This window comes from Dipteris shenzhenensis, chromosome 8, assembly GCF_047967505.1.
Source record: "Dipteris shenzhenensis isolate YYH24624 ecotype China chromosome 8, Dip_SZ_1.0, whole genome shotgun sequence".
In the NCBI taxonomy this organism is placed as follows: domain Eukaryota; kingdom Viridiplantae; phylum Streptophyta; class Polypodiopsida; order Gleicheniales; family Dipteridaceae; genus Dipteris; species Dipteris shenzhenensis.
Genome location: NC_141603.1, coordinates 30094377 through 30122172, shown reverse-complemented (window position 1 = coordinate 30122172; position 27796 = coordinate 30094377). Strand labels below are relative to the sequence as shown.

Sequence of the window (27796 nt, the reverse complement as noted above, 5' to 3'; positions counted from 1 at the left end):
ATAGTGCTTTGGCTGTTGCACAGAATCCCATTTTCCAAGCTCACACAAAGCATATTGAGGTTCACCATCACTATGTCAGAGAGAGATTATCAGTAGGTGATATTTAGTTGTCTTATGTTCCCACTGAAGACAACTTGGCAGATCTTTTTATGAAGGCTCTATCTCGATCTAAGTTTGAAGCTTTTCGGAAAGCTTTAAACTTAGTCCTACTACAGGATGAACATGTGTAGCCATGACATTAGATATTCGGGTATCCTGAGCTATGTCCAGGATACTTTAGCCCTTACCATGGAGGGGGGTTTGTAGGCCATTCTATGGGCTATCCATAGGTGCCACTCATTCCTTTGTATGTGCCTTGTAGGCTTAGTTACAATCAGTTACATCAATTGGTACAGTTAGTACATGTACCACTTAGTCTTGTTAGGGCACTTAGTCCCGTTAGGGCACTTAGCCCTAGGGTTTGTTATGTTGGCTCTCTCTTGAGCCTCTCTCCTCCATTTTGAGCTTCCATTGCCTACCATAGCCTACATAGGAAATACCCCTCACCTTCTAGCGAATATTTGATACCTCCACTTCCGCTAGAAGGAGCTCCACGCATGTTGTGCATGGAAGAGATGGAGAGGATGAGCATAAAAATTTTTACTGCCAACCCCACCTAAGACATTAGTGGCCTCTCTATCTATCTCACACCACTAGTTGATGTGCATGGTCTTCTTTACTAAAGGATCGCACCCCTCCATGAAAAGGCAACCCATTCCAAGGGTCATACCCCTCTAGGATAGGCACACCCCTTGGCACCAAGCACCAACTTATAAAAAGGGTCCCTAGGTGGCTAAAAAGGGACAACCAGCCCCTTACCCAAGGCCCATCCCTAGGTTACTGAAGGGTTCATGCAACCCACCGTTTAATTTTTGGCAACCATCAACGAGCAATAGGCACAATCAAGTCGCGAAATCAAATCACGAAATCCCGTCTGCCTTCTTCGCTCCAAATCGGCCGTACGTATTTTTGCCATCTTCTTGCAAGCAGGCTGTGCCCTTTGTCAGGCCTCCATCTTGCATATTCTGGATTGTTTTGCAGCAGCCGTCTCTCTCTAGTTCATCGCCAGACCTGCCTGCGACCAGCAGCACTTGCTGCCCTTCTATGATGAATTCAGACCAGCCTGGTTCTTGCTGGTTCATCTCGCCACCTTTGCCTGTGAGCAGCAGCACTTTGCTGCCTTCCAATTCCAACAGCCAGGCCCGGTCCTGTGCCTTGGCCACACAAGCGCTTGCCACAGATACAACATAGGTATTGGGACAGGTTCCACGCATCTGCCCTCTTTTGCAAATTGCTTCTGCCAGCACCCAAATCTGCCTCGAAATTCTTGCATGATCAAATTTCTCTGCCCTCAACAGTTTGCCTTGTTCCTCTCTCCTCACTAAGGTTCCAGATTTTGACAGTTTCAGCCTTCAACTGACTTGTTTACAATTCAACATGGACTTTCAAAGACCATCGATGGTCCTCCGGACAGAGACTTTCAAGCCGTGCTATGCAACCAATTGGTAGATCTAATCTATGCCAAGTGGATTCTTTCCATATTTTGTAAGGATTCTCTTTCATATGTATACTTGCTGCCCATTATCAAATTACAGGAAATGAAAGCCCTGTCCTTAAATCATATAAACCCTTGGTTATGCCCCTAACCCTTCAAGGTCACCACGGGCATCACCCATCACCCAATATCATGTTCACATTGCACAACCAGCCCATTTTGGAGCCTTTGCATCGTGGGTCTTTTGTGTCACATGCCCTTCTACCGACTTGGACGATATTCTCCACGAGTTCGCTGTCCGTCTTTGGAGAGACTTTTACCCCTCAGCATCAACATCCCCAATGTACTCTCCACCACCTTCAACTCCCAGATATCCTCCCGAGCAAGGTTCCCCTTTCCCAAGACAGTATTTCCATTCCGAAGGCACTCCCTCTCTTGGATATCCCCCTCTTCCGACAGCAGCTTCTTACCCTCTTCCGGATCCATGGACTAACTCCCTATCTTTTGGTGAGCAGTAACACCCACGTTGGCATCACGTGTTACCTCCTTCAGGAATTCCTTTGCAGAATTTCCACAAGAGGTTCCATCTTGCCTCCCCTGCCCCATTCAGCGTGAGCAATTACAGGGAGCAGCCTGGACCCTCCTCCAAATATGGTACAAAATAGAGCACAATTCAGTCGTGCTCTCCTCCCAGGGACCTCCGACATGTCGAACCGCTTGCATCCAACCTCTTCAGTGGTCACCGAGAAACCCCTGAAGCGGCTCTAATGGCGTAGCACTACTTCAACTCCAGATTTCTCAACTTCAAGGCATCATTTTTTACCTAGTCCAGAAGGTCCAACAACTCTAGGATTCTCACAATACCACACACATAGAGGGTGATGAGACGCCACCTGACTACTATGTACCAGAGCTAGAAAACGTGAACTTTGTGCCCTCTACCGTTTACTTCAAGCTTCAAAAACAACTAGAATTGTGGCACACATCCTTTCTGTCGTCAAGCACATAATTACTAACTCAAAATTGAATTTGAATCCTTGCAATTTATCAAAAATTTAAAGAAAAAATTCCAATGAGTAAAAAATATGGACATGAGACATGACACAGGGTCCTAACGGACCCGATCCTCCCTGCAAATGTCGGGGGTGGTGATTTATTACTGACTTGGTAATGTCTATAGCTTGGAAGTTGAAGCCCAACAAATACATGAATAAGGTGATGCTCACAAGATCTCATAACTCATCCTCGTTGTAGTCTATACAATATTATCCCCTGGACTACAACCATATGCATAAAGGTGTTGTCATCCTTCGATGTTGCATCTAGCTTGGATTTCTTTTCTCCCTCGCATCAAGAACATGCATCAAAAGATAGGAATATTGTAAGTATTCAGATTGAAAATAACTTTGAATGGATGAGTAATTAGACATATTTATATGATAATATATAATATAATTATTATAACCACATGGTGTGTGGGTGGGGAGGCGGCACACTTCCTTCCCCAAAGAGTTATAATCCGAGGAAACGGGCCCTTCCCCGTGCATCAAGATTGAGAGCATCAAGAATATTAGCGCCGAGAATAAGTCTCGCTCGGGAGGTAGTTTGGGATCATGTTCCAACAGTAATCTCGCATGATTTGTGCAGCTGACTGGAGGAGCCTTTCACGGATGAGGAGCTTTGGGAAGCCCTCAAGGCTCTCCCGACCCAGAAGTGTCCTGGCGAGGACGGCTTGACTCCGGCCTTCTTCCGTAACTTCTGGGAGATCATCTCCACCCCTTTCCGACTAGCTTGCCAGGAGATTTTTGACACGGGCTCCCTCCCTCAGTCCCTGAGCAGGGGATGGATTCGTTTGATCCCAAAAGGGGGAGATAGGTCAGATATCCGGCAGTGGAGGCCGATCACTTTGCTTGATACTGCATACAAGATCCTTGCCAAGGTCTTGAGTTTGCGGTTACGGCCCCATCTTACTGGCATCATTCATGACATACAGACACAGAGCGGGTTTGTCCAAGAGCGCAGCATCCTGGACAACATCTTCACGTTCTGAGAGGCAGTGGATTGGTCCAAAGAGGAGTCACGGCCGCGCCGCTGGCCGTCCTCCTCTTGGATTTTAAGAAGGCCTACGACAATGTGGAGTGGTCCTTCCTAGAGGGTACTATGCGGAGATTGGGTTTCTTAGACAGATGGGTCAGAGGAGTTTCTGCGCTTTACGCGGGGAGCTCTAGCCAGATGCTTATCGGAGAACACACGAGCGAGGCCTTTTCTCTCTCTCGCTCGGTCTGCCAGGGCTGCCCACTTGCTCCCTTCCTCTTCTTGTTTGTGGCGGAAGCTTTGGGCTATTACTTGAGATCACAGATGGCGGGCTTCACACGGTTGAGGCTCCCAATCAGGCAGGAGGAGGAGCTGCTAGACTCTGAGTTTGCAGATGACACGGCCTTTTATGTAGAGGGCACCACAGTGAGTTTGGAGAGAGTTAGGGGTGCCCTGGCTATCTATTGTGAGGCCTTGTAAGCACATAATGGACGTGGTCGATGCTACCCTCCAACCGACACGAAGAGATGAGGCACGTGCAATTTGCAAAGCCTGCTGCTTCAGCAAACAAAAGCGAACCAACTTTGGCAGAAGTACCTCTCGTGCACGAGGTATTCTTGATTTGATACATACAGATGTATGGGGTTATGCCCAGACCCGTAGCATCAATGGTTCACTTTACTACTTGACTTTCATCGACGACTACAACAGATATTGTTGGGTCTACTTTCTGAAAGAGAAATCTGAAGTATTTTCCAGATTTTAAGAATTCAAAGTCATGGTAGAAAACCAGACAGGCAGAAGATCAAAGTCATGAGATCATATAGAAAAGGTGAATACATGTCTTCAGCATCCATGAACTTTTGCAGAAATCACGACATTCGAAGATAGTTCACATGTGCAGATACTCCTCAGCAGAATGCAAGAGCTGAAAGGAAGAATGTAACTTTAACACACAGTGCTAGAGCAATGCTTTAGTGAAAAGCATCTTCTGAATCAATATTGGGCAAAAGTAATAGCCACTGCAAACTATTTGCTTAATCGGCTTCCTACCGCACCGATACAAGGTATGACTCCTTATGAAGCATTTAGAGGACACAAGCCACACATCGGGCATCTCCGCATATTTGGTTGCATAGCATATGCCCACATATATGATGATCATCGCAGGAAATTAGATGCGAAGTCACGCAAATGCATCATGGTTGGCTACAATGAAGAAAGCAAAGCATACAAGTTGTATGATCCCATCAACCGCAAGGTCATTATCTCTAGAGATGTAATCTTTGATGAGGAATCAGAATGGAAAACCTCAAATACACAGGAGATAGAAGCATCGACTTCACAGTCATCTACAGAATTGATGAAGAAGAGCAAGAATTGCCAGCATCACTCCAAGCAGAGCCACAGCAGCGATAAGGAGTCTCTTGCTATTGTACATGCTTACTGCTCATGGAAACATTATCTCATGAGAGCCGACTCAATTGTAAAGACAGATCATCATTCTTTGAAGTATATCTTCACTCAGCCAGTAATGAATGCTCGTCAAGCATGCAGGGTTGAGTTTCTGGCCAATTTTCACATGATCATTGAGTACATTCCAGGACTACGCAATGTGGTTGCAGATGCTCTTAGCAGGTTACCTCTAGCTTTTGCTATGGTGCTCTCTACGCTCTTTGTGGATATTCCAAATTCTTTCAAAAGGAAGTATCTCCAGGATAACGACTTCGGCACAGTAGTACAAGTTCTTTCCAAAGATCAACCTTCGGAACAAAAGATTTTCTCATCCTATTCTTATGCTGACGACCTTCTTTATTATCAAGATCGCGTCTCTGTAACACACGACAAGGATGTTCAACATCTTTTGTTAAAATAGCATCATGTAGTTCCTTATGCCGCACATCGCAACATCAACAAGACTTACATGTTACTCAGTGCAACATACTACTGGCCTCTGATGAAAAGCGACACATCAGATGACTTCGAATAGGACTTCTTCAGCCTCTTTCACTTCCAACTGAAAGGTGGGAAATCATTGCCATGGATTTTATTACGACACTACCACGATCTTCCAGAGGTAACACTCAGATTATGGAAAAAGGGCACACTTTGTTGCTTGCAAGAGCAGTGCTCAGGCTCCGGACATCGCCAAGCTCTTTATACAACATATCTTCCAACACCATGGATTGCCCAAGAACATCATCTTCGAGAGAGATCCTAAGTTTACCAGTCATTTTTTTATTTCTCTTTTCGAATCCTTGGGAACAACTCTACTGCTTAGTTCAGCCTACCAAACAGAATCAGATGGCCACATTGAAAGAGTCAATCAAGTTCTGGAAGAAATGCTCCAACATTATATTCAGTCACGCTTGTTAGCTTGGGAAGAGTATCTGTCACTCCTCGAGTTTGCTTATAATAACTCTTTCCATAGTGCCATCAGCATGACTCCATTCCAAGCAACTTATGGACACACTCTGATTGTACCAACAAATTTCATACTTCAACATCGAGTGGCCTAGCTGATCAACTCGTTCAAGAAATGCAAGACATTCTACTCGCCAAGTCAGGGATCATACGCAAAAAGCGCAAGAGGGGTATCAATGGTCCACCAACAAATGTAGACGTCATCTTGAATTTAAAACTGGTGACATGGTGCTGTTATTTGTAGCTCCACATCGCTACAAAACAGCCAAGTCTGTGTTTCCTAAGTTGCAATTAAGATACTATGGACCATTCCGGATCATCAAGAAACATTCTACCTTTAAGTTGTAAATTGGAATTTCCACCATCTTGGGGTAAAATCCATCCTACATTTCATATTTCTTGGTTAAAGACATATATTCCAGGTGATGAAGCAATTCTTCCTGCAAGCGACTATGTTCCAAAAATCAAAGATGATTATGTTCTCCTTATTCCTGAGCGTATTCAAGACCATCAGCAACAAGAGACTCGACATCGACTCATCACGAAATTCCTTGTACTTTGGCGAAATCTGGACGACTCTGACACGACTTGGCAGTCTGATGAAGACTTGCAGTACCCTAACATATTACAGCAATATTTCCAGAATTCCTTTACCATAATATTTTCTACACCGGTTCATTATCTCTACCAGGGTCTCATTTTGAGTGGGAGGGGACGTCAAGATCTATGAAGTATTCCTTTCTTTATACCTTAGACTTATGGATTGTTTGATGAATGGACACTTGTGGTAGAGTATGCCCTTTCAACGGGACAATTCGTATGAGGCACAGCCCTTCCCAAGAGATACATATTATTGAAGAGACACTACTATTGTAATGTACCCTCTCATCACAAGGGATACACACCTCTTCATGCACATACACTTTGGAGTACAAACCTTTTCATGTGTGACTCTTCACTCTCTATATAAGAGAGGCCCAACTGTATGGATGACAAACTACAAACACTCAAAACTTCACATCATCTTTAGAACTAAACTCATCCAATCCGTCACATATACAAATGAAGACTTAGCTCCCAAAAACATAGTACAACCCAATACAAAAGAGGCATTCCATTATATAGGCTTGTATGATTAGTAAATGAATGGCTGTGGGATTCATTTGCTCAAGTATGAGCACATGCAGATGTATATCCGCGTTATGTTGATAATGGGACTGCTTAATATACACAGATTTTGAACATGGAGTGTCATGTACATGTCTGGCAATGCAATCACCCATGCCTTATGTCATGGCTACCTTCCTTTGGGCATTCATAAAAGCCCAAGTGCAAAAAATTCTGGAGGACATTGGATCAAATTCTTAGAGCTGAGATGAAGCAACCTTCAGAAACTCATGAGGAAAACGCCCTACAGAGGTGTAAATGTGCAAGCAGACTGCAAACTAAGGAAGGCCAGATCAAGAGGCCAGCCCCAGTTGTTGGGCTGACTAGGTCTGAGTAAACAGGCCACCTGTTAATAATAGACAAGACAAAAGATCGGGTTCTTTAAGGGGAAAAGTCCGCAATCTTCAAGACTTCAATTAGTCTTGACCCTCCTTTTCTGAATCCTTTGAAAATCAAGGTCGGAGAGTTGGCTAGCAAAGGGAACCCCATAGCTTACAGGAAAGTCAGCAGACTTTGATGCAGACAGGCGTGCTCGAAATTGGGTATTTGGCAGAACAAGAAAATGCTTGGTACGCCATGTTCATCTTTATATTCATCAATAATCCACCTTTGTAGGACATTATGTAGACTGGCTTCGTAATGTGACATCCACCTTAACTAGGGTACCTGTACCCGAAACCAATATAGGTGGGTAGGTAGAGAATGCTACGGGCGTGAGACAACACTCTCTAATGAACTCAGCTTATGCTTGCATCCTAGTTGAGCATGTCCCATGTACATCAACTAATGCAGCAATATTGATTCATCATCTATATATATCTAGAAGAATCCAGGAACATGCCCAAACACTTCCTCTAAAGACACAACAAATAGTGCAGTTACAATCTCATGATAGTAACTCACAAGGATGGAAACCATAAACTCCATCGCAGTATTAGCTAATACGATTTCTCAACCAACATCCCACAGTAGGTGTAGAGCGTAGTATAAACAAATGCTCTCACACATACTTATCCGAGAACCACACACACGTGAGCATCATTTATACAAAAGTCTTTGTATTGAGTTTCTGTCAACACCCGTAAGTGAAGGGAAAAAATATGTGATCAAGGCTAGCACTGAAGGAGAAGGCTAATCAAACAGTAGTCAGCATTCTCTTCATTCAAGCTATAACTGCTTAGGAGCCCCACTATCTATTTCATTTTAGTCTCGCCTAAATGAGCAATTCTAAGCAGAAAATCTTTAGAAACATTAGCTGATAAGGTAACACACCATTTGAAACTGAAAACATCTGAGTATATACTATGAAAAAAACTGAAAACATATATGATACATACCTGTTTCTCGAACAAACCAACTGTATTCCCCAGCACGCTTATAGGATCCATATTCCCTGCCTTTGTTCTCAATTTCCTGCAGATATATAATGTAGCAAAGATTCATTCATGAGGTAACACTTTCTTAGCTATCATGGGATACCAAGTGCACTCATTCACAGGAAAAAAAACATTAGGCATTAGAAAGCTTTAAAAGAAAGCTGTAGCACAAAAACTATTGCAAGCCAGCAAATAGACTGTTACACTGATTTGCAGCCCTTTCATCTCAGACGTTCACAATAAATCTCTATACTGTCTCATAGAAACTTGAACACCCACATGTGGGCCCAGCAGAGCCTTTGACCATACCAACTATTTTACAGTGAAAGTGTGCCTTCCACTCAAGAATAAATGTAGTGCTTCTAAAGCTAAAATTGCATAGCCCTCATATAGAAAGTACATCCAGCAGAAGTCGATTAGGCAATACTTTGCCACTCTTTAGACCTTAAATCCTTCTCTCTCTCCTTTCCCTTCCCCTCTCTTTCTCCCCCATCTCGATTCCATGGTTGGCTCTCGATTCCTCCATGAGGTTGGCAGCAGAGGGAGACGAGCAATGCTGGTATGTACGGACTCACACATGGTTTGTGAGACTAGGGTTTCACATCGATAGGATACCTCCTTTTCAGTACAGTTTGGTGGATGCCCCTCCGGTACTCCCACCCACCATCCCGATCGGGCCACACACCAACCAGGTCATTCGAGAGGATCTCCTACAGCTACACACCTTTAGGACCTAGTTGGAGCCGAGGGAGCTTCCAGTGAAGCTGAACTTCTACAGAGATCGCTGTCTTTGTATTTCGGAGGAGGGATTCATCACACCACCGGGGTACACTGAGCTTCATATGCCTCACTCACTACGGATCTCCATCGGACAGTTTCGGGTATCATCACACCGCCTCCGCATAGAGAGCGGCAGAGTAGAGGGGATCCCTAGGGAGCATCGCATATGCACATTGTGCGACTGTCAGGAGGTTGAGTCGGAGGAGCATTTTATTTTTAGGTGCCCAGTGTACTACGAGATCCGAGGTCACTACCACTGTCTCTTTAGAGACGGGGCTCCAGGCTCCTTTCCAGATTCCTTGCCTACCCAGATCAGAGATGCCTCGCGGCCTTCATTCACGAGGGGGTCCGACATAGAGAGTACTTACTCAAGCAACAGGGCTTGGCCACACCATCAAACACCTCTCAGAGCAGGATCACACAGTTCTTCCCATCGAGGGCTTGGCCACACCATCAAACACCTCTCTAGCCGCAGACGTGACAGAGACCCCGACCCGACGACCGCAGCACGACACATGAGGCATCGAGGGGACACAGATCACTCTGGGGGACCTCCCATCATTGTTTAGACCCGGGACACGTCCCACGGGAGTCACGGTGGCTCTAGTCTTATGTCGAGCCTTCTCTAGGAGATCGAGACGCACGGCACCCCTTGACGGACGCCAGTGTTCCATCAACGGCTATGCACCAGCCAAGGTGACATGACATATAGAGGATTCCACTCCGCTCCAGTCTTTTTTTTTTTCATTGTCACACCCAGATGTATTTGATTATGTATGATCAGACTTAGGACTCAGCACGGGTGATGATGCTCATTTAGTAGCTCCACCCTTACTGTGATTTGTATCAGGTTTTCTTTCAATCTCATAGACCCATCGGTCTTCCGAAGACTCTAATAAATTCTATTTCTTTCTTTCTTTCTTTCTCTCCCTCCTATTATTTTATCCCCCTTCCTCCAAATCTACCCTACCCCTTTCTACATTGGTATCAGAGCTCCGACTTTGGCACCTTTGCTTTCTCCTTTCACCTTCATTCCTAATTCCAGTAGCAACACTGGCGGAAGATCCAAGGACAACTCAATGCAAGCTGACATAGACCATGGTGCCATAGCCACCATCGAACGACCTATGAGCTGCCCTCCCAGCAGCTAGCGTTCAAAAAAAAAAAAGGTCCAAATCAGACAAACAAGTACAGCAGCATTTGACACAGTAGCAACGTCACTGCAGCAGTGAAGAAATCTGGCGTCGAGCGTAGACTGTCACCAACAACCACCAACGTGCACGCCTACGCCTCGTAATCTTATGTCGAGCGTAGATCGCTTGCAACCACCAACATGCACGCCTACACCTCATCCACAACAGCCCACCCTTCAATATCCTGGCATGGACCACGGCGTGACAGACAGGCGACAAGACGGAACCTTGTGGCAAATACGCTGACATGGATTGTGAGACAGAGGTTTTAGGCGGAAAGTAGCTGAGCACCACTGATCCGACGCCGAGATCTTAGCCAAGATTGCCATGTGCCCCGATGCTCCACCAAAGATCCACGCAGCACCACGTCACACCTCCCGTCCGTCTGATTGACCCGCCTGCAAGCTACAAACCTCATAAACACAAAAAAATATATTAATTATAAGGTTAGTGTAACCAAGGGTTCGTTATAGTTTGGGGTTAGTTTAGGTTAGTAGGTGTGGTTAGTTAGGTTGGATTTAGTTAGTGGGTTAGGTTTAGGTTCAGTTAGTTTGGACTAGGTTAGGTTAGTGCTAACTAGGGTTAAACAATCGGATTAGGTTAGCCTAAGTCAATGTCCTAACAGTCCTAGGGGTCTTAGGTTAGTGCTGTACTAACTTTCCTAGGTGACTTAGGGAACCCCTCCTCCCAAAAAAAAAAAGGGGGTAAATACTAAAAATTCAAATTTTCAGCCTCCTTTTAGGGGCCTTCCACAGCTCCGTTTGGAGCCATTTCGACTCCATTTTGAAGCCTCTTCATCAATTGTCCACATGAGCTTTGCCATAGGCCTTTTTAGTGGTTCTAAACACTCTATCAGGTACTCATTACAATAGGGTTTTGATGTCTACTTCTCTGAGTCCACTTCATTCGAGCTTCTCTCTCTCGGACAGCCTCCATGGCAACCCAAACGTGGCCCTCCAAATATATTGCATAATAGTGATGAGGGTACTCAGCATGAGCAATTGCCTTCCATAGTGGGTGCATCCACTGGTGGTACAGAGATCCCAACAAAAAAGCGTTGCAAGTACTCTTGGACTGTACCAGTTTGCGACAATGCATAGAATTCAGCCAAGTACTGATCCAAGACGAGTGGGGATACGAAGGTAGTAACCATCATTTCTTTAAAACCCCTCCATGTGGTTGGCCTTTGAGGTGAATCCCTCCTAGACATTGTGCAAGGCAGGCTACTGAATTCAAATAGAGGATACAGAAGAGAATGGCTTCCAGATATTGCATGTTTGATGGAACTTAACAGTGGTGCTGCAAAACTCAACATTATTATTGAGATATCGGATGATGAGGATTTAATGGATGCTTCTGAGACCTTGGATGCCACTCATGATGATTCAGAGGGTGCACATGACGTGGAAGAAGCTCTAAATTCTAGAGCCGCGAAGGGGGTTGATGATTTCCCCTGTGATCCCGGTGGTGCTACCATTGAACATAATATGCATGGTATACAATGAAATGACACTCAGCCCACCTGTGGCATGCAAGGTTGTTGGCCTAGAGTCTTTAATGAGGAGCATCAGGTTTCTATGCCTTTTCATGCATGCGAGGATGCAAATGGAATTGCTCCGGTGGATGAAGAGATCTATTGGGATGCACAGCAAACAATTTATGCTATCTTTTCATGCCTTGATGGGTGCCAAAAGTGCTGAAACTATCAGACTGAAGGGGCATATTAATGGCAGGACTGCTCAAATGCTTGAGGACAGTGGTAGCACTCATAGTTTCATCAATTCTAAGACCTTACACAAGGTGGGACTGATTGCTACTGAGATTGATAATGGGCTGAGAGTAGAGGTGGCAAATGGACAGCATTTGATCAGTAAATTTTGTTGCCAAGATGCAAGGATCAAGCTCTCTGAGGATTATGAATTTGCTGGGGATCTCTTGGCACTGGACATTGGCCCAATAGATGCTGTCCTCGGCTGCGATTGGTTAAAATCTTTGGGTAAAATCAGCATGGATTTGAATGCCCTATCACTCAGCTTTGTCCACAAGGGTAGAACTGTAGCATTGCATAGCATTGCCACTCCTTAATTGCAGGTCATTTCAGCAAGGCAATTGACCAGAGAGCTCACGAAAGAGCATGCACTCTATGCATTGAATGTGTCAGTATCTCAGGGGGGGTAGTATTTCCCATGTTCAGGATTGTGATATGCAGCAATTGCTCTCGGAGTTTGCTGATGTATTTGCTGACATGCCATCCCAATTGCCTCCCAAGAGGGATGTGGATCATGCCATTGTTCTAGATCCTGGCAGCAAGCCCATAAATAAATCCCCGTACCGTCTTTCTAAGGTTGAGTGGGAGGAAGTGGCCGTACAGCTGCGGGAATTGCTTGAGAAGAACTTCATCTCTCATAGCACTTCTCCTTTTGTCTCCCTAGTGCTTTTGGTGAAGAAGAAAGAAGGATCGCACCGCATGTGCATTGGTTACAGGGATCTAAATAAGGTCACTATCAAGAATAGGTTTTTATTCCCCAGGATAGATGACCTGTTGGATGAACTCAAGGGTGCTTAATTTTTCACGAAGATAGATTTCAGGTCTGGTTACCATCAAATCAGAGTCTAAGAAGGAGATGAGCACAAGACGGCCTTCCACACAGAACGAGGCTTGTATGAATTCAAGGTGATGCCCTTTGGCTTGACTAATGCACCGGCCACCTTCCAGGCACTGATGAACAAGATATTGCAGCCACTTCTTTTCAGATGCGTGCTCGTTTTCTTTGATGATATCCTCATTTACAGCAAGGATAGATAGGAGCACATTACGCATGTGAAGCAGGTGCTGGAAATTTTGAGGATGCGTCAGCTTTATGCAAAAGCCAGCAAATGCACTTTTACGGCAAAGGAGGTTGACTACTTGGGGCATATTGTGAGTAGAGATGGCATTCGGTTGGATCCCGCAAAGGTGAAATGCATCAAAGATTGGCCACAGCCACAAAACCCCACCCAGTTGAGAGGATTTTTAGGTCTTGTTTCCTTCTACAGGCGCTTTATTCGCAAATTTGCGAAGAGGGCAGCTCCTCTTACTAACCCCTTGATGAAAGATGCTTTTCGGTGGTCAAAGGAAGCACAACGTAGCTTTGAAGACCTGAAATGATATGCCCTAATTTTTCACGTCCTTTCATTGTGGAGGCAAATGCTAGTGGCAAAGGATTGGGGGCTGTTCTAAGGCAAGAACACGGGGTAATAGCCTTTGAAAGCAGGAAGTTTGAAGCCAAAGAACTCAATTACCATGTTACGATCACGACATGTTGGCTATCTTGCATGCTTTCAAGAAATGGCACCACTATCTGTACGGGAGTAAAATTAAGGTGAAAACAGATCATAGGACACTCAGATTCTTGCTCACCCAACCAAATTTGTCATATAAGCAGAGGAGGTGGTTGGCTGCAGTCCAATCCTATGATTTTGACGAAAAGGGAAGGAGAATGTGGTTGCAGATGCCTTGTCCAAGATGTGGGCTTGCAATTTGTCTGCTATCTCTACCATATATCAGGAGTGGATTCCTGGCAGCCACGAAGAGTATATGCAGAATTCTAAGGCAGCTCCCATATTTTCAGATTTGCAGAAGCCTTCTAGTCAAGGTCATCCGGAATTCAAATTGCATAATGGGCTGTTGTGGTTCGAGGATAGGATTTACTTAGTGCCAGAATCAAAATATAGACAGTTGGTTTTGCACTCCTCTCTTGGACATGGTATCAAAATGCACTACTAAAACATATGAAAGAATCAAGTAGAGCTTTACTTGGGAAGGTATGTGGAGAGATGTGGTTAAATACGTGGCTGAATGCTCACCTTGCCAATCGAATAAAGTGGACAGCAAATTACCCGCACGTCTCTTGCAGCCATTACCCATTCCAGAGGGCAAGTAGAGGGCAAGTGGACGCACATAGCACTGGATTTCATCACAGGATTGCCTTTACAGAGAGGGGATGGGACATCATCTTTGTTGTGGTGGATAGAATGACTAAACATGCCCATTTCATACCCACCAAGACCCGGTATTCAGCATCACAGGTTGCTTGGCAATTCGTTGAGCATGTCTTTAAGCATCATGGTTTCCCCCAGGAAATTGTCACTGACACTATGCAAAATTTATGAGTCACTTTTGGCAAGAGTTATTTACAGCAGTGGGTACGTTACTCACACCTAGCATTGCTTACCATCCTGAGACTGATGGACGGTCGGAAAGGGTGAACAAATGAGTGGATGAATATTTGAGGCACTTTTGCCATGATACTCAAAAGTCTTGGGATAAATGGTTGGCACTTGCTAAATTTCGCTACGCAGTACTAAGCATCTCTCCATTGACATGAGCCCGTTTGAGGCAATGTACGGATGCAAGGGTGGGATGCCTTCCTCAATTGCTAACATGGTTGTAAAGAATCAGCAAGCACGAAATGACTTGGAGAGGATGGATGCCCTTCTACACTTGGCAAAAAAGAATATGCAAGATGCCCAAGCCATGCAAAAGAAATATGCGGATGAACGCAGGAGATATTTGTCTTTCAAAGAGGGAGATTATGTGCATTTGCGTCTCCATAAGAACCGTTATACCTGCTTGAAAGGTAATACCAACACAAAGCTTGCTCATAGGTATTACGGTCCTTACAAAATCGTCTGCAAGGTTGGAGAGGTAGAATATCAGTTGGAGCTACCTAGTACCTCCAAGATCCATAATGTTTCCCACGAGTCTTTGCTGAAACCACATGTGAGACAGCATGTCCATGTTCTTCCTGAGTCGCCAACTATGGATGAGGAGGGCCACATCCTCGATGTTCCAGAGCACATCGTGGGTTTCAAAGACCATGTACTCCGCAACAAGGGCTACACAGAGTTTCTTATCAAATGGTGTGGACTCCTTGAGGATGAGAATTCATGACAGCCAGAAAGCATTGTCTAGGACCACCCCCATCTACTACCGGGCTGATTAGTAGTTGTTGTTTGTTGCACTTTTGGACAGCCATGCTATGAAATTTTGAAAGCAGAATTCTATGGGAAGGGATGGCTGTCATGAAGGGGGGAAAAGGGGCCAATTTAGAGGACCTTTAGAGGCCTCTTAGGTGGGAAATATGGAGGGACTACATAAGTCCCCATCCACCCCTTATTGTACACTTTTTGATGTGACATCTAATCCTATCTACTCTCCCACCTCCTTCCTGCTACTTGCCCCCCTACGCTCTCTCACCTTCTCTCCTCCCTACTCTCTCACTATCTCTCTCTACCCCTCATCCTTCTCTCTCTCTGTCCCCTTCCCCTCCCTTTCTCCCCCATCTCTCGCTCATGTGAGAAGTGAAGCGATGCGGAGCAGGAACGGAGAGAAAACACAAAACACTCACTAGAGAAAGCAGGAGAACAAGAGAGACGTGCACAGGATCTTAGAAAAAACCTCCTCTACGACTGGAGAAAAACCCTCCATTGGCAGAGCTGAGATGGAAAACAAGGGAGGAAGGGGGCCCTATTTATAGGGTCACCCTCTACCCCAACCAACCGACTGAGGGGGGGTAGGTAGCCGACTAAAGGGGGCGACCCCTGCCTATGCAGATCGACCAGCAAGTCGGCTGTGGGGTCAGGTCCTGGGCAGCCAAAGGACCCGCAAACCAGGGCGCCAACCAGGCGCACACGTGCAGCTTGGTGGCAGCCCCAAGGCGCACCCCCTTGCATGCCTCTAGTAGGCCCGGGATAGGCCTGCAGACCCCCGCATTGCTCCAAACAAATGGCGGCCCATCCGTGACCACGAAACAAGGACAGATAGCCATGTCTAGGGCCAGGAACATGTAGACCTCCATGGTGAACCCCCTCTGCCTCTCTGAGACAGTCAAACCCACAACAATGACCATGACACTCCCTTACATGGGCAAGCATACCCACAACCAAGGCCCTCACTCAAGGAGACAGGAGATGAACTCTAACAACCCCTCTAAGCTCTTGGATCATGAATCATCGAGAGGGAGCTGGAATGATCGCTAAGCAGCTGTTGCGCCAAGGGCTTGGTAAAGATGTCCGCCTTGTTGTCTTCCGTATTGCAATACCTCAACTGGATCATGTCATCAAGAACCTTCTCTCAGACATAGTTGTTACGTCAGCCATAATTGCGGAACTCTGAGGCTAGGTTATGGTGAGGCGGGAGACCAAGAGGGCTTGACAATGTAACGGTGGACACACGGATTAATGTCTAGGAATAAATAGGCCTAGCATTATAGAGGGGGGATGCCAAGAGGGGTCAAAAGGGCAAGGTCCTTTAAAAGGACACTTGGCATCAAAAGGAGTCCACATGGCATGCACTAGGCATGGAGGAGATTTCTAGAGAGAGGGCTCCACATGGAAAGAAGGAGAAGAGAAGGAACTTGGGGAGACAGAGTATTAGGGAAGCTTGCTAGAGATCGTGGCTGGGTGGTAAATTGAGCCAAACCCTCCTTAAGTGTTTCACATTGGTATCAGAGCCAGTCGTAGACGATTCAGCAGATCGTAGCGCTGTTCTAACTTAATTTCTAGCCACAAAGATAATTATGAGAATAAGTAATCTCGACTGTGCACGGACGAGCTCTCATGGCAATCCCATCAGGGGTGACAATGAGCGGGTTATACACGCGACTTAAGACTCCCCACAGCTTGGCTTCTACATTAAATAGTAGAGCCCCGCGTATCCATTCGTTGGGAGGCATGAATAGTCGTCACAGTGGGAACAGTCGTCACGGCGGGAACAGTCGTCACAGCGGGAACAGTCATCTCAATGGGGACGGTCCTCACGATGGGTCACGTAGGCCAAAAATCTGAGCTGAAGCTGCTCTCTAGGCAATCGATGATTGCAGCAAAGCACCATAGTGCAGTCTCTCTCTCTTGGCGACCCTCTTACAGGACTCTCTGTAGCAAGAAATGGGATGATGGACAATACATGTACATATGAATGGTAGTCGCTGCAAATGCCAAAAAAGCCATGTCAAATTTGCCTTTCTAGGGTGAATACAGTAATTGATTTCTTGAAAGGATTGCCACGGAAAAGTGTCCTCTTTTTGTGCGGGACTGACTCTGTAAGGAGGTCGGTTATGTTAATGCCCCACCCTCCTGGTAACCACCAGTGGTCCAAGGTGTAAGGCCCCCATATGAGGAGAAGCCATGTGTGAGCCCGGGACACTGGATGGATCCTGACTTGCATGTCAGATGAGGTCTATCAATGAGACCATTGATGGTAGAAAGGTGATTGTGTGGGAGCCCCTTAATCTTGTTGGGGCCTGGGGGGGCCAGCTGGACCCTAGCTGGGGGGTCCTAGGGTTCGGAGGCGAGAGCCCCCGAGGTGACGGTATAGGTAATATTCCTTGAATATTCCATGGACAACTAGTCGGTTCCATCGACTAAATTGACTGGTCGGCTCCACCAACTAGGTCGACTGGTCGACTCCAACGACTACGTTGATCTGACTACCGCCCTCATAGCTATAAAGAGGCGACCTCCCCAGTCCATTGTATCATATCAGTTCAGATCAAATCAAATCTTCCAGCTAGTAGCTCTTCACCTAGTATCTATCTAGATCGCCATCTAAGCTTCACTGTGGGAGCGCACGGGTGGACGAAGCCATCATCTGTACTACATCAGTATTGAAGGAAAATTTTGTTCGTCTCCAGTTTGCTGTGTACTCTCTATTCTTTGTTCAGTTTCTGTTCCGCTGCGCCGTGTAATTTAACAGGTTAGGAGGGCTACTACGAGGGATTATATCTATCGTATGGTCTTCTAGCCATCAGGGGGCAACTCCTATGAAAGTGAGTCAGAAAGCATTACGTTGAAAATGACAGAAGCAAATACAACAAGGATGGATTCTCCCTTCAATTTAGCATCAAGAACGTGGGTTTTGCCACGGTGAGTGGTTGTGATTGTTTTATTCTTTGCATCCAAAACAGCCCCGACACAAAAGGGCAAAGGTATCCTCAGTAACACATCACAACCATTCAACGGCATAATATAGAACTCTTATGTGTCCACATAGCTCTGAATATGCATCCGCAGCTTGCCTATCACCGGAGTAACTGACTGGTTGAGTCCCGGACAAAGCCATGTCTGCATCACACAAAGGACCCATCTCTTATGCCCGTATTCCCAACTTTCCAGCCAGCTCTAAAGAGATAAAGTTGGCCTTGGCTCCCGGATCAAAAAACATCAAAGTTGTTTGATCTCTTATCTTGCCCCATAACGCTGTAGCATCTGTATTCTGAACAGCCCCAATCAAGTCTTGCAAAAGACCAGCAGTGAGCTTGGGCTTTTTATTCTTCTAATCAGTCCTCTTTTCCTCCTTGTGCTCACAATGCTCAGTAGGAGGGAACTTCCGCTTCTTATGTGGGCATTCAAAAGCCCAATGGCCTTCCTCCTTGCAAATATAGCACTTGTTGGCATCACAAAGAATTTGTTTTCCTCATCTGACATACGGGTCAGTATACTCACCTCCGTCCTGCAACAAACTTTGCCTTCATGGGATGGGAAAACTTTCTGTTTAAAGCCTTTGCTTTGCCCCTAGGACCTAGTGGTGCACCTAGACTTTGCCCCTAGGAACTTCTAGGAAGTGTGCACTTCCTCTAGCTAGTCTCTCATGGCTAAACCATTACTACACTTAACCATGGTTAAAACCCTTGGTTAAGCGTTGGTTGAGTTACAAAGATATTTTCCATCACTTTCCACATCCCTGTGACAGTTATGGTGAGGCGGGAGACCACTTGACAGTGCAACAGTGGACACACGAATTAATGTCTAGGAATAAATAGGCCTAGCATTATAGAGGGATGCCAAGACGGGTCACGAGGGTAACGTCCTTTAAAAAGGACACTTGGCATCAAAGGGAGTCCACACGGCATGCATTGGGCATGGGGGAGATTTCTAGAGAGAGGGCTCCACATGGAAAGAAGGAGAAGAGAAGGAATTCGGGGAGACAGAGTATCAGGAGAGCTCGCTAGAGATCGTGGCTCAGTGGTAAATTGACCCAAGCCCTCCTTAAGTGTTTCACAATAGTGGTACAGGATCTCAATATTCTTGGTGTGAGCATGAAACACAGGATTCCTGGCAAGAGCAATACAACTCTAATTGTCACTATGGATGACTATCGGGGAACCTATATCTCTCCAAGCAGTTTCGTCGGAGCCAAACTGCCTCACAAGTAGCGGAACATGTAGCACGATACTTTGCCTTGGTAGAAGAGAGAGCGACTGTCGGTACTGCTCCAAGTTATGGCAGCCAAAAGCCGACAGGGAAACAGTTACCAATGGGGGAGCAGCGACTGTCAGAATCTCCTCCCCAGTCGGAGTCACTCCAACCTAAAAGCTGATCCTGGAATGTTGTCTAGACTGATAGAACAACCCTCGATTGCGAGACTCTTGAAGATAACGAAGGATGCGCAGACCAGCGACCCAATGAGTCTTCTTAGGTGTCTACATGAAGGAACTGAGAAGACCAACAGAGTAACACTGATCTAGTCTGGTATTGAGGAGCCAAATCAGAGATCCAATCAGCTTACGATTTCTGCACGCATCCACTGGATCACTGGGATCATACTTGGTCAATTTGATACTTGGGTCCATGGGTGAAGAAATGGCAGGACAGTCGGACATATGAAAAGCCTCCAGAAGCTCCTAAGTACAACATTTCTCGGACATAAAGGAACCCTAATTCCTTGAACCTCTCACGCAGTGGATAGATCTGGGGAACTCTTTCCAAACACTTATAGATGCACACACAAACTGAAAACCTCACTCAAAGATGTACAGCACAGAAAAGAGAAAGAGAACTCAGAATTTCTTCTTTTTTTCCCAAAAAGATTACTTCATTAAGTATGAATGAAAACCACAAGAGCAAGCTCAAGCGCAGGAGTACATAATGCCATGCATGAGAAAAAGAACCAGCTCAAAACGAGCTAACAAAAATCCAAGGTGGAGGCTGAAAGTGCCACCTCAACCCTGAAGGAGACTCAGAGAAGAAAGGAGATCCTCTCCAAACTCTGAAAAAAGTACCTCTCCTGGCAGTAGCTACTCTGGAGGATCCCTGCATGCTCTCCCATATGGCCACCCAGGTGTGTATAGTATCCGTCCATATACTAGCCATAGAATGGGAGGGGTGAACCTGGGAACCCTCCATCGCCTCCATACATCTGGCCCTCCAAATATGCCAAGCTGCAATGCTAGCCAGAATCTCCCATGATGTGTCCACCGAGGCATGAGCAGCTCTCAAAGGAGTGAAGGGGACATCTTGGAGAGAACAAGACTCCACAGAGTGTCATCATATAATGAAGGCTGAGTCTGAGTCATGTCCCTCAAAAAACACCTGAGGGCCAGTAAGAGATAACCATGCCACTGATTCCCAAGTCCTAAAGAAGAGTGCTCTTTCCCAATGAGGAGCTTTGGAGGGCCTCCAACCTCTACTGCTCAGTGCTGAGTTGAAATCTCCTGGCATTTTTTACTGTGTAACGAAAGAAGTGGATACTCTTCTCTCGGTGCCCTTCATCAATCCACTCCCACTCCCAGGGTCCCACTGCAAGAACCTAATGGGGGAACCACTACATAACCAAAGTCTCCAAGACCCAAGTGCTAGCAGAACAGGGTCAGGATCAAGAAACCACTAAGAGTCCTTGCCCCACTCCATGTAACCTGCAATCCTAACAGGCTGGAAGGAGACCTCCAAAAGAATACCATCTGAAGATCTAAGAAGTCTGCCTCCCGACTGAACATCAAAGACAAGGGTCTCCTCAAGTGCATCCTGCAAAACAATAACCTGTAAAGGAATACCCGTCCCCGTAAAAGCTCCCAACCAAGTGGACTCTATGATAGGCATGTCGTCTGTATCTATCCACTCTACTGGTATGGCTGCATCTATCTGCCGCATCCTGATTGTACTCCCTCTGAGGTGGCCAACTGATAAGAATCTTTGATCCTCTGGAAGCTTCCTGAAAGCCTTCCAGGCACCTACTGTGGAAGCAGGTCCCCTCTCCCATCTAGACTGCTGCATATAATGTGACACTCCTAGTGATCTGCCATGCTCATCCAAAATAGAGTCATTCCACATGACTGGCTGCCTGTCTCTCCGAAGAGTGCCTCTGAAGCTGCCCAAGCTTTCAGAATGGCAGCCATGAGAGGGGAAGAGGGAGATCTAAGATGGGCTGAAGTAAAAATCCAATCTCGAGCTGTCCATCCAATCTCCCCCGTGAGAAGGTGTACAAGATTGAATGCTGTGCAAGAAAAAATCTTTCCAAGGCTCCTGTCCAGGCATCAATCAACTCAGAATGTATTCATCCATGGATGTGGGAAAACCTGCTCACAAAAGAGCTGGACACATCCAAAATTTTGGATGTGGGAAAACCTGCTCACAAAAGAGCTAAACACATCCAAAATCAGCAATCAGAGATGATTGCAATGCTAGGTTCTCAGAGAGAGAATGGTTCAACATAGTGCACACTCCTCAGGCCCAAGCCTCCTGCTTGGTGAAGGCTTTAGTGTTGCTGTAGAGTGTAGAGGAGAAAAGGCTATGTATAGGCAGCGAGGAGGACCTGGAGCCCTGGAAAACAGCCAACTGAGTCTGTAGAAAAACCCTACTGGGTCTGCCAGGTGTAAAACTTGGAACTGCCCAACTTTTCCCCCTGTTTGGACTGGATCATGGAGGCACCTACTGCAAGGCTGATAAATAGGCCCTGGCAGTACAGTTTACATGCTGTTCTGCTGCCTGGTTGCCAAGCAATCCTGCTGCAGATCTGTCACAATCCTACAGCCCCTGTTTCTCATGCAGACAGTCCTCTGAGTAGATCCAGACTGTTGCGCAAATCTATGTTCCAGGTAACCCTTAACTCCTCCCTAGTCTCTTGACCTCTTGTCCTCCTCATATGGGGGGCCATAGGTGGGTCAATGACTTCTAACACCCCCTCTCAATGACTCAACTATGGGCCAATCCCTATGATGAGGTGCTCTGGTTAGTGCCTTCGTGAAACCATCTGAAACGTTGTCAGAGGTTGGACAATCCCTAAACTCCACAATCTTGTCAATGATGAGCTCTCGGATAAAAAGGTAATGGACCTCAATGTGCTTTTGTTCCTGCATGAGACACGGGGTTCTTCGCAATGGCTATGCAACTTTGATTGTCGCCCAAGATCTGTTGCATCCTCCTGAAGAACGTCCATATTCTCCAAAATCCATCTGAGCCACATCTCGCAAGCTGCAATACAAGCAGCCTTGTACTCTGCCTCTATGAAAGAACGGGCAACCATCGGATGTTTCTTGCTCAGCCATGAAATGGCCCCTGATGCAAGCATGAAACAATAGCCTGAAGTCGAGCGCCTCATATCCCAATCACCTGACTCGTCCGAATCACAGAACCCTCCTAGCTCCAAACCTGTGTTGTTGGTGATACCATGTATGCTAGTACCCTTCATGTACCTCAGCACTCATAATCCTAGCTCCAGTGATTTTCCCTTAGGTTTCAAAGAAAATTGACAAAAGTACACCAATGGCAAAAGAGATGTTGGGACAAATGTTAGTTAGATAAAGCAAACAGCCTACCAACCTGCGATACCTACGGGCATCTACCAACTGGGATGTATCCTCCACACTCAGCTTTGGCCCAACCTCCATCGGTGGAACTGCTTCAATATCTCACAACAATACTTCTCCTGAGAGATGAAGATGTCATGCTCTCTCTGCTTGACTTCTATCTTGAGGGAGTATTGTAGAAGACACAGATCCATCATCTCAAAGTCCTTCATTAAGAGCTCCTTGACAAGCAAGATCTTCTCCTTGTGATCACCAATAAGAATCAAGTCATCAACATACAAGATTACAATCAACCTCCTATCCCCCTCTGAAAAGAGATACAGGTTAGCTTCTAATGGACTTTGACATAATTTGATTTTGCTGAAGAAGTCATCAATGCACCGGTACCACGCTCTAGGGGCCTGTTTCAGCTCGTATAAAGCTTTCTTCAATCTATAAACCTCATGTAGACCTCTTTCTCTAGATTGATGTTCAAAAATGCAAACTAGTCCAGAAGAAGCGGGAAACCTTGGCACAGATGTGGGATCGTGTCAATGCCCTTGTACACCCCTTCATCTTCCTCAACTGTACACCTCAGGTGATCAATCACACGAAACACATGACGCTGGCCAAAGGACATTGGGAGCACTGGGCCTTTCTGTACAACAAGCTATCACCCATGAAGTGCGTCTCCTTGGAAGTGCAGATGCACGTGTTGAGTCCTGCAAGGGCAGGTTGGAGATAATTTCCAATGGCAGAGGGGGGAAGCATTCTTCCTAGTTCTTTATTTTCCATTTATTGTCACTGCATGAGTTTTGCAAGACTGGCAAGCGGGTGGACTTTGAGGAGGATTCAGTTGCTATTTGGGACAAAGCAACCCGCCAGATTCTTTGGGAAGGCACAATCGACAACAGGATTTAAAAACTCTCCGACCTCTCTTCTCTCAGCTTGGTGATTTGTATGTATACATCAAATTTAGATTGAATGACTGTAGATAAGACCGGTAGCTTTGAAATTTCTGATTTTTACGTTTACTTCGCAGTAAACCACTGCTTCTGTACTTTCTTGGCTTACTTGACTTTCTCCAACTCCATCAGTTTTTACTTCGACTAAGTTTGAGTAAGATCATTTGACATCTAATTCACTTTCAAAAATTTTGGCTTGTAGAACTGCAACGTCCCTGCTTACTGCCCACATCTGGCAAGCCATCCGCCATGTGTTCCCTGAAGGCCGGCCGCAGCACATCCACATTGAGTTGACCATAGCAGAAATGCCATGGTAGTATGTATGATGTTCTACCACACCCCGGAGCATTAGATGGTATGCACTCCTGCAATCACATCTGAAATTTTGGTGTGATGGCTACTTATTGGTCCATAGATCATTCTTCTTCCATGGACTTTCTTTCTTTCCGACTCTTTCTCTCTCTCACATAGACACATTCGTATGTTCCATATCATACGCATCAAGCATATGAAGCTTCTACGTGGTAGATAAGGAATAGAGTTGAGATCTACTGTTGTTAAAAACAAGTAGAGCATCTTCTTGCCCCCAAAAAAGAAAAGAAAAGAGCATCATTACGAAACGGGAGCATGCACAGGCAGCCTCTTTTCATTTTTATGGTTAAAGAGGTGAGCAATTTGCACCGTGCAGATTCTTGCCAGCATTGGAGCTCGTAGTTGATCCATAAACTCTCAAACGCTGGCAGCTACTGGCCAAGATGAACGAGCACATTGTCGCTATGATGCTTGGCTATCGTCGAAACACTATTGAAGGCGCTATCGAATGCATGCCTTAAAAAACGAAGTTTGCGTGGTTTGTGAGCGCATGCTTGATGAAAAAACGACAAGCAAGCATAAACGACGCCTCGGATCCGTGAGCAACCGGCGCAGGAGCGTTTAAATCAATGAGAATTGTGCGAGACGAAGTGTTTCGAGAGCAAGCCAGTAAAAGGCAAGTAAAGAGGCGGGCGGGGTGCCTGGAAGAGGAGGAGGAGCATACAGTGATCATTTGGCCAAGGTTCCCGTCCTGCGCAGGGGAGTTGGGCAGCTGGATGGCGCTTTTGCTGGAGGGATTGTCTGTGACAAAGCTGAGGAGGCCTTTGCTGGTGGGTTCGGAGGTGGGTTCGTCGGAGGAGGCCAAACAGACGAGAGGGAGAGGGTGATGTTTGGGTTTTCTGAGGGAGGGAAGGGGGGAAATGGGCGATGGGAAGAAGGTAGGGAGTGCCCCCATTGCCATAGCCATAGCCATAGCCATTGGTACTCTGTGTGTGTATGTGAGAGAGAGAGAGAGATATGTGTATAGAGAATGTCAGGTTGTTATGAAATCGCTTGTGGATAACCAACAGTGTTCTCTCGATTCTTTAATGTTGGATATGCATGACTAATAGATGCAATTCCCTTTTTAAGATTAACTTTAACTTAACTTAATCGGTTATGTTAAGATCAGTAACATAACCTAACTCGTAGATCGCTTGTGGATAACCAACACTTTCTCTCGATTCTTTAATGTTGGATATGCTCGTCTAATAAACCATACTACGGATTTATCTTTATAGGAGTGCCTTGCATGACTAATAGATGCAATTCCCTTGTTAAGGTTAACTTTAACTTAACTATTAGTTAAGTTAAAGTTAACCTTAACTTGGGAATTGCATTCCCATTGGTAACCCATTATGTTATGCACTAAGTGGTCCTAACAAAAAATTTCGGGGTATTTTTCATACAAAATGGTTTATCTCATCAACCGAAAGTCTCCCCTTTACAGTTAGGGTCACAATGGATTCTTCTTTTCAAGGCCTTTCAAATGAGTACCCATGTTGTATAGTTCCGAGTTGATCTTGACCATGAAATTTTCTTAACAAGAATCTTGCTTAAAGTCGCATTCCCGCTGCTCACCCTTAAGTTAACCATTAAATTTTTACATTCCAACTTCTTTCTCCTCATAAAAGTCCTTAAAGTACCTATTTTGAAGAGGTTAAATTTACAAGGATCTTTTAGGGGCCGCTAGGAGAGTTAACTTAACTAGACTCTCTAAATGCCAATAGGAATGCACAATTATGTGAACATGCCGTTAAGAGCCTTAACTAGTGCTCCCTAACTAGTAGTGGGAATAGGCCCTAATAAGCCATACTACGGATTATCTTTCTAAGTTTATGCAATAAATGCATCTTGACCGTCACCCCGCGCTCTGTGGGTGAACCTTGGGCATGCCCATGGGCACAATAGTGTCTACACACCCTTAGGAGTGCCTTCCCCTCCTCTCGTTTCTCGCCCTCGTGAAACTAAGGTGGAAACGTCCACAAAAACAAGATGGCCAGGTGTGCTTTCCACTCCTCTAAGAAGACTAGTATTTTTGGGCTCAAGGGCCGTTATCGACATAGGAGTCGAGATGTGGGCATTCATCATCATAATCCTCTTCTTCCTATTACTATAATGGCTAAGCTCAAGGAAGAAATCCAAAAAGAAGCTTCCACCACGTGTTCTCTGATTGAAGGTCTCCAAAGAGATTAGGTGAAGGTCCATTCCACAGCGACTGGCCCTTGTCGCTCTCCAAGCAACGTTTCAAATGGCAGGACCATGGAGAAGGAGGTGGTGCACATTGGGCATGTGGCTGCCCCCACGGATCGCAACTTTGACACAGGTGAATCCAACCGAGAAGCTAAAAGAGATTTTGATGGAAGAGGTCTGGAAAAAATAAGGCAAACACCATCCAGGTTGAGAGAAGAGAACCACTTGGAGCTCGTTAACAGGGTCCATTTGGCACTTTGTGGATGGGGAGAGGAGGGCGTATCATTCTTTGGAGAGAGGTTTAAGTGCTAGTAGTGACTCTTAGTCCGTTGAGTCTCCAGTTCCATCATCAACTGCAGGGATGTTAATGCCCAAGGTCTCCTGCTTAGGTCAAAGCTACAACTAATTCCTTCACTGACACCGATGTTCTTAGGGACGGCACTCAGCATTGTTGTGAAGAACCTCTTGAACAACAAGTTTGGATCTCATCGTCCAATGTATGGGCAACCCACAAGATTTTTCAATATGGAATTGTGAGGATTTCAAGGAGGTACCATCTCAGCCCTAAGCTCTATCTCAGCTCTATAGACACACGATTAGTCGAAGTTTGATCTATAATTATTTGGGATGGCTCCTACTATGTAGATAAATCATTAACTATGTTTACAACATCACTTGCAGACTATTCGTAGCATTTATGGCCCTAATGTTCTTTGTTCTTTGCGATGCCATGTGTTGATGCCTTGCATGATATCCCTCCTGTGATTTGCAAAAGCAAATTGCAAGGCAAGGGAGCCACCTCATACGTGATTGAAATGCTGGCCATCTTTTAAGTTAGGAGCAAGAGGACCCAATCTCCTTGGATATATTGCAATTTGTTTGCAGCCAATTTGTGGCTTTGCTCTCAGCTGACCAACCTTGCCAATCTTGCTTGATGCACACACCCCTTCACGCTTTTTGGATACCTTTTGTATGTGAAATATCATTTACCTTATTTTGGCTAATCTGGGGGTCGATTTTCGTTTACTTGGAACCTCTGCCACGTGTTGCATGGTTCCTTTACTGTCAATAAACTATTAAGACTATTTTTTTGTATAGCTGCCATGTCATATGGCTTCTTGTGGTCTACTGCTCCTAGTCAGTCTATGAATCTACTTGGTTGCTAGTCCCACATCTACTACATTTGTTGCAATACCACACACACTGCAAATCTTCCCGAATCCTAGTCCCACACATA

At 45.6% G+C, this 27796-nt stretch overlaps 1 protein-coding gene across 1 annotated transcript in view; it reads right to left on the bottom strand.

The window, feature by feature from the left end:
* Positions 1-25416, bottom strand: part of LOC147899365 (alpha/beta-Hydrolases superfamily protein) — a 100577-nt gene extending 75161 nt beyond the window's left edge. The window contains exons 1-2 of the mRNA XM_087378170.1: positions 25052-25416; positions 8497-8572 (exon numbers count right to left, since the gene is read on the bottom strand). Of these exons, the coding sequence (XP_087234296.1) occupies positions 8497-8572; positions 25052-25306 (331 nt within the window). The 5' untranslated portion in view covers positions 25307-25416. The remainder of the gene's footprint in view (positions 1-8496; positions 8573-25051) is intronic.
* Between the last annotated feature and the right edge of the window lie 2380 nt (positions 25417-27796).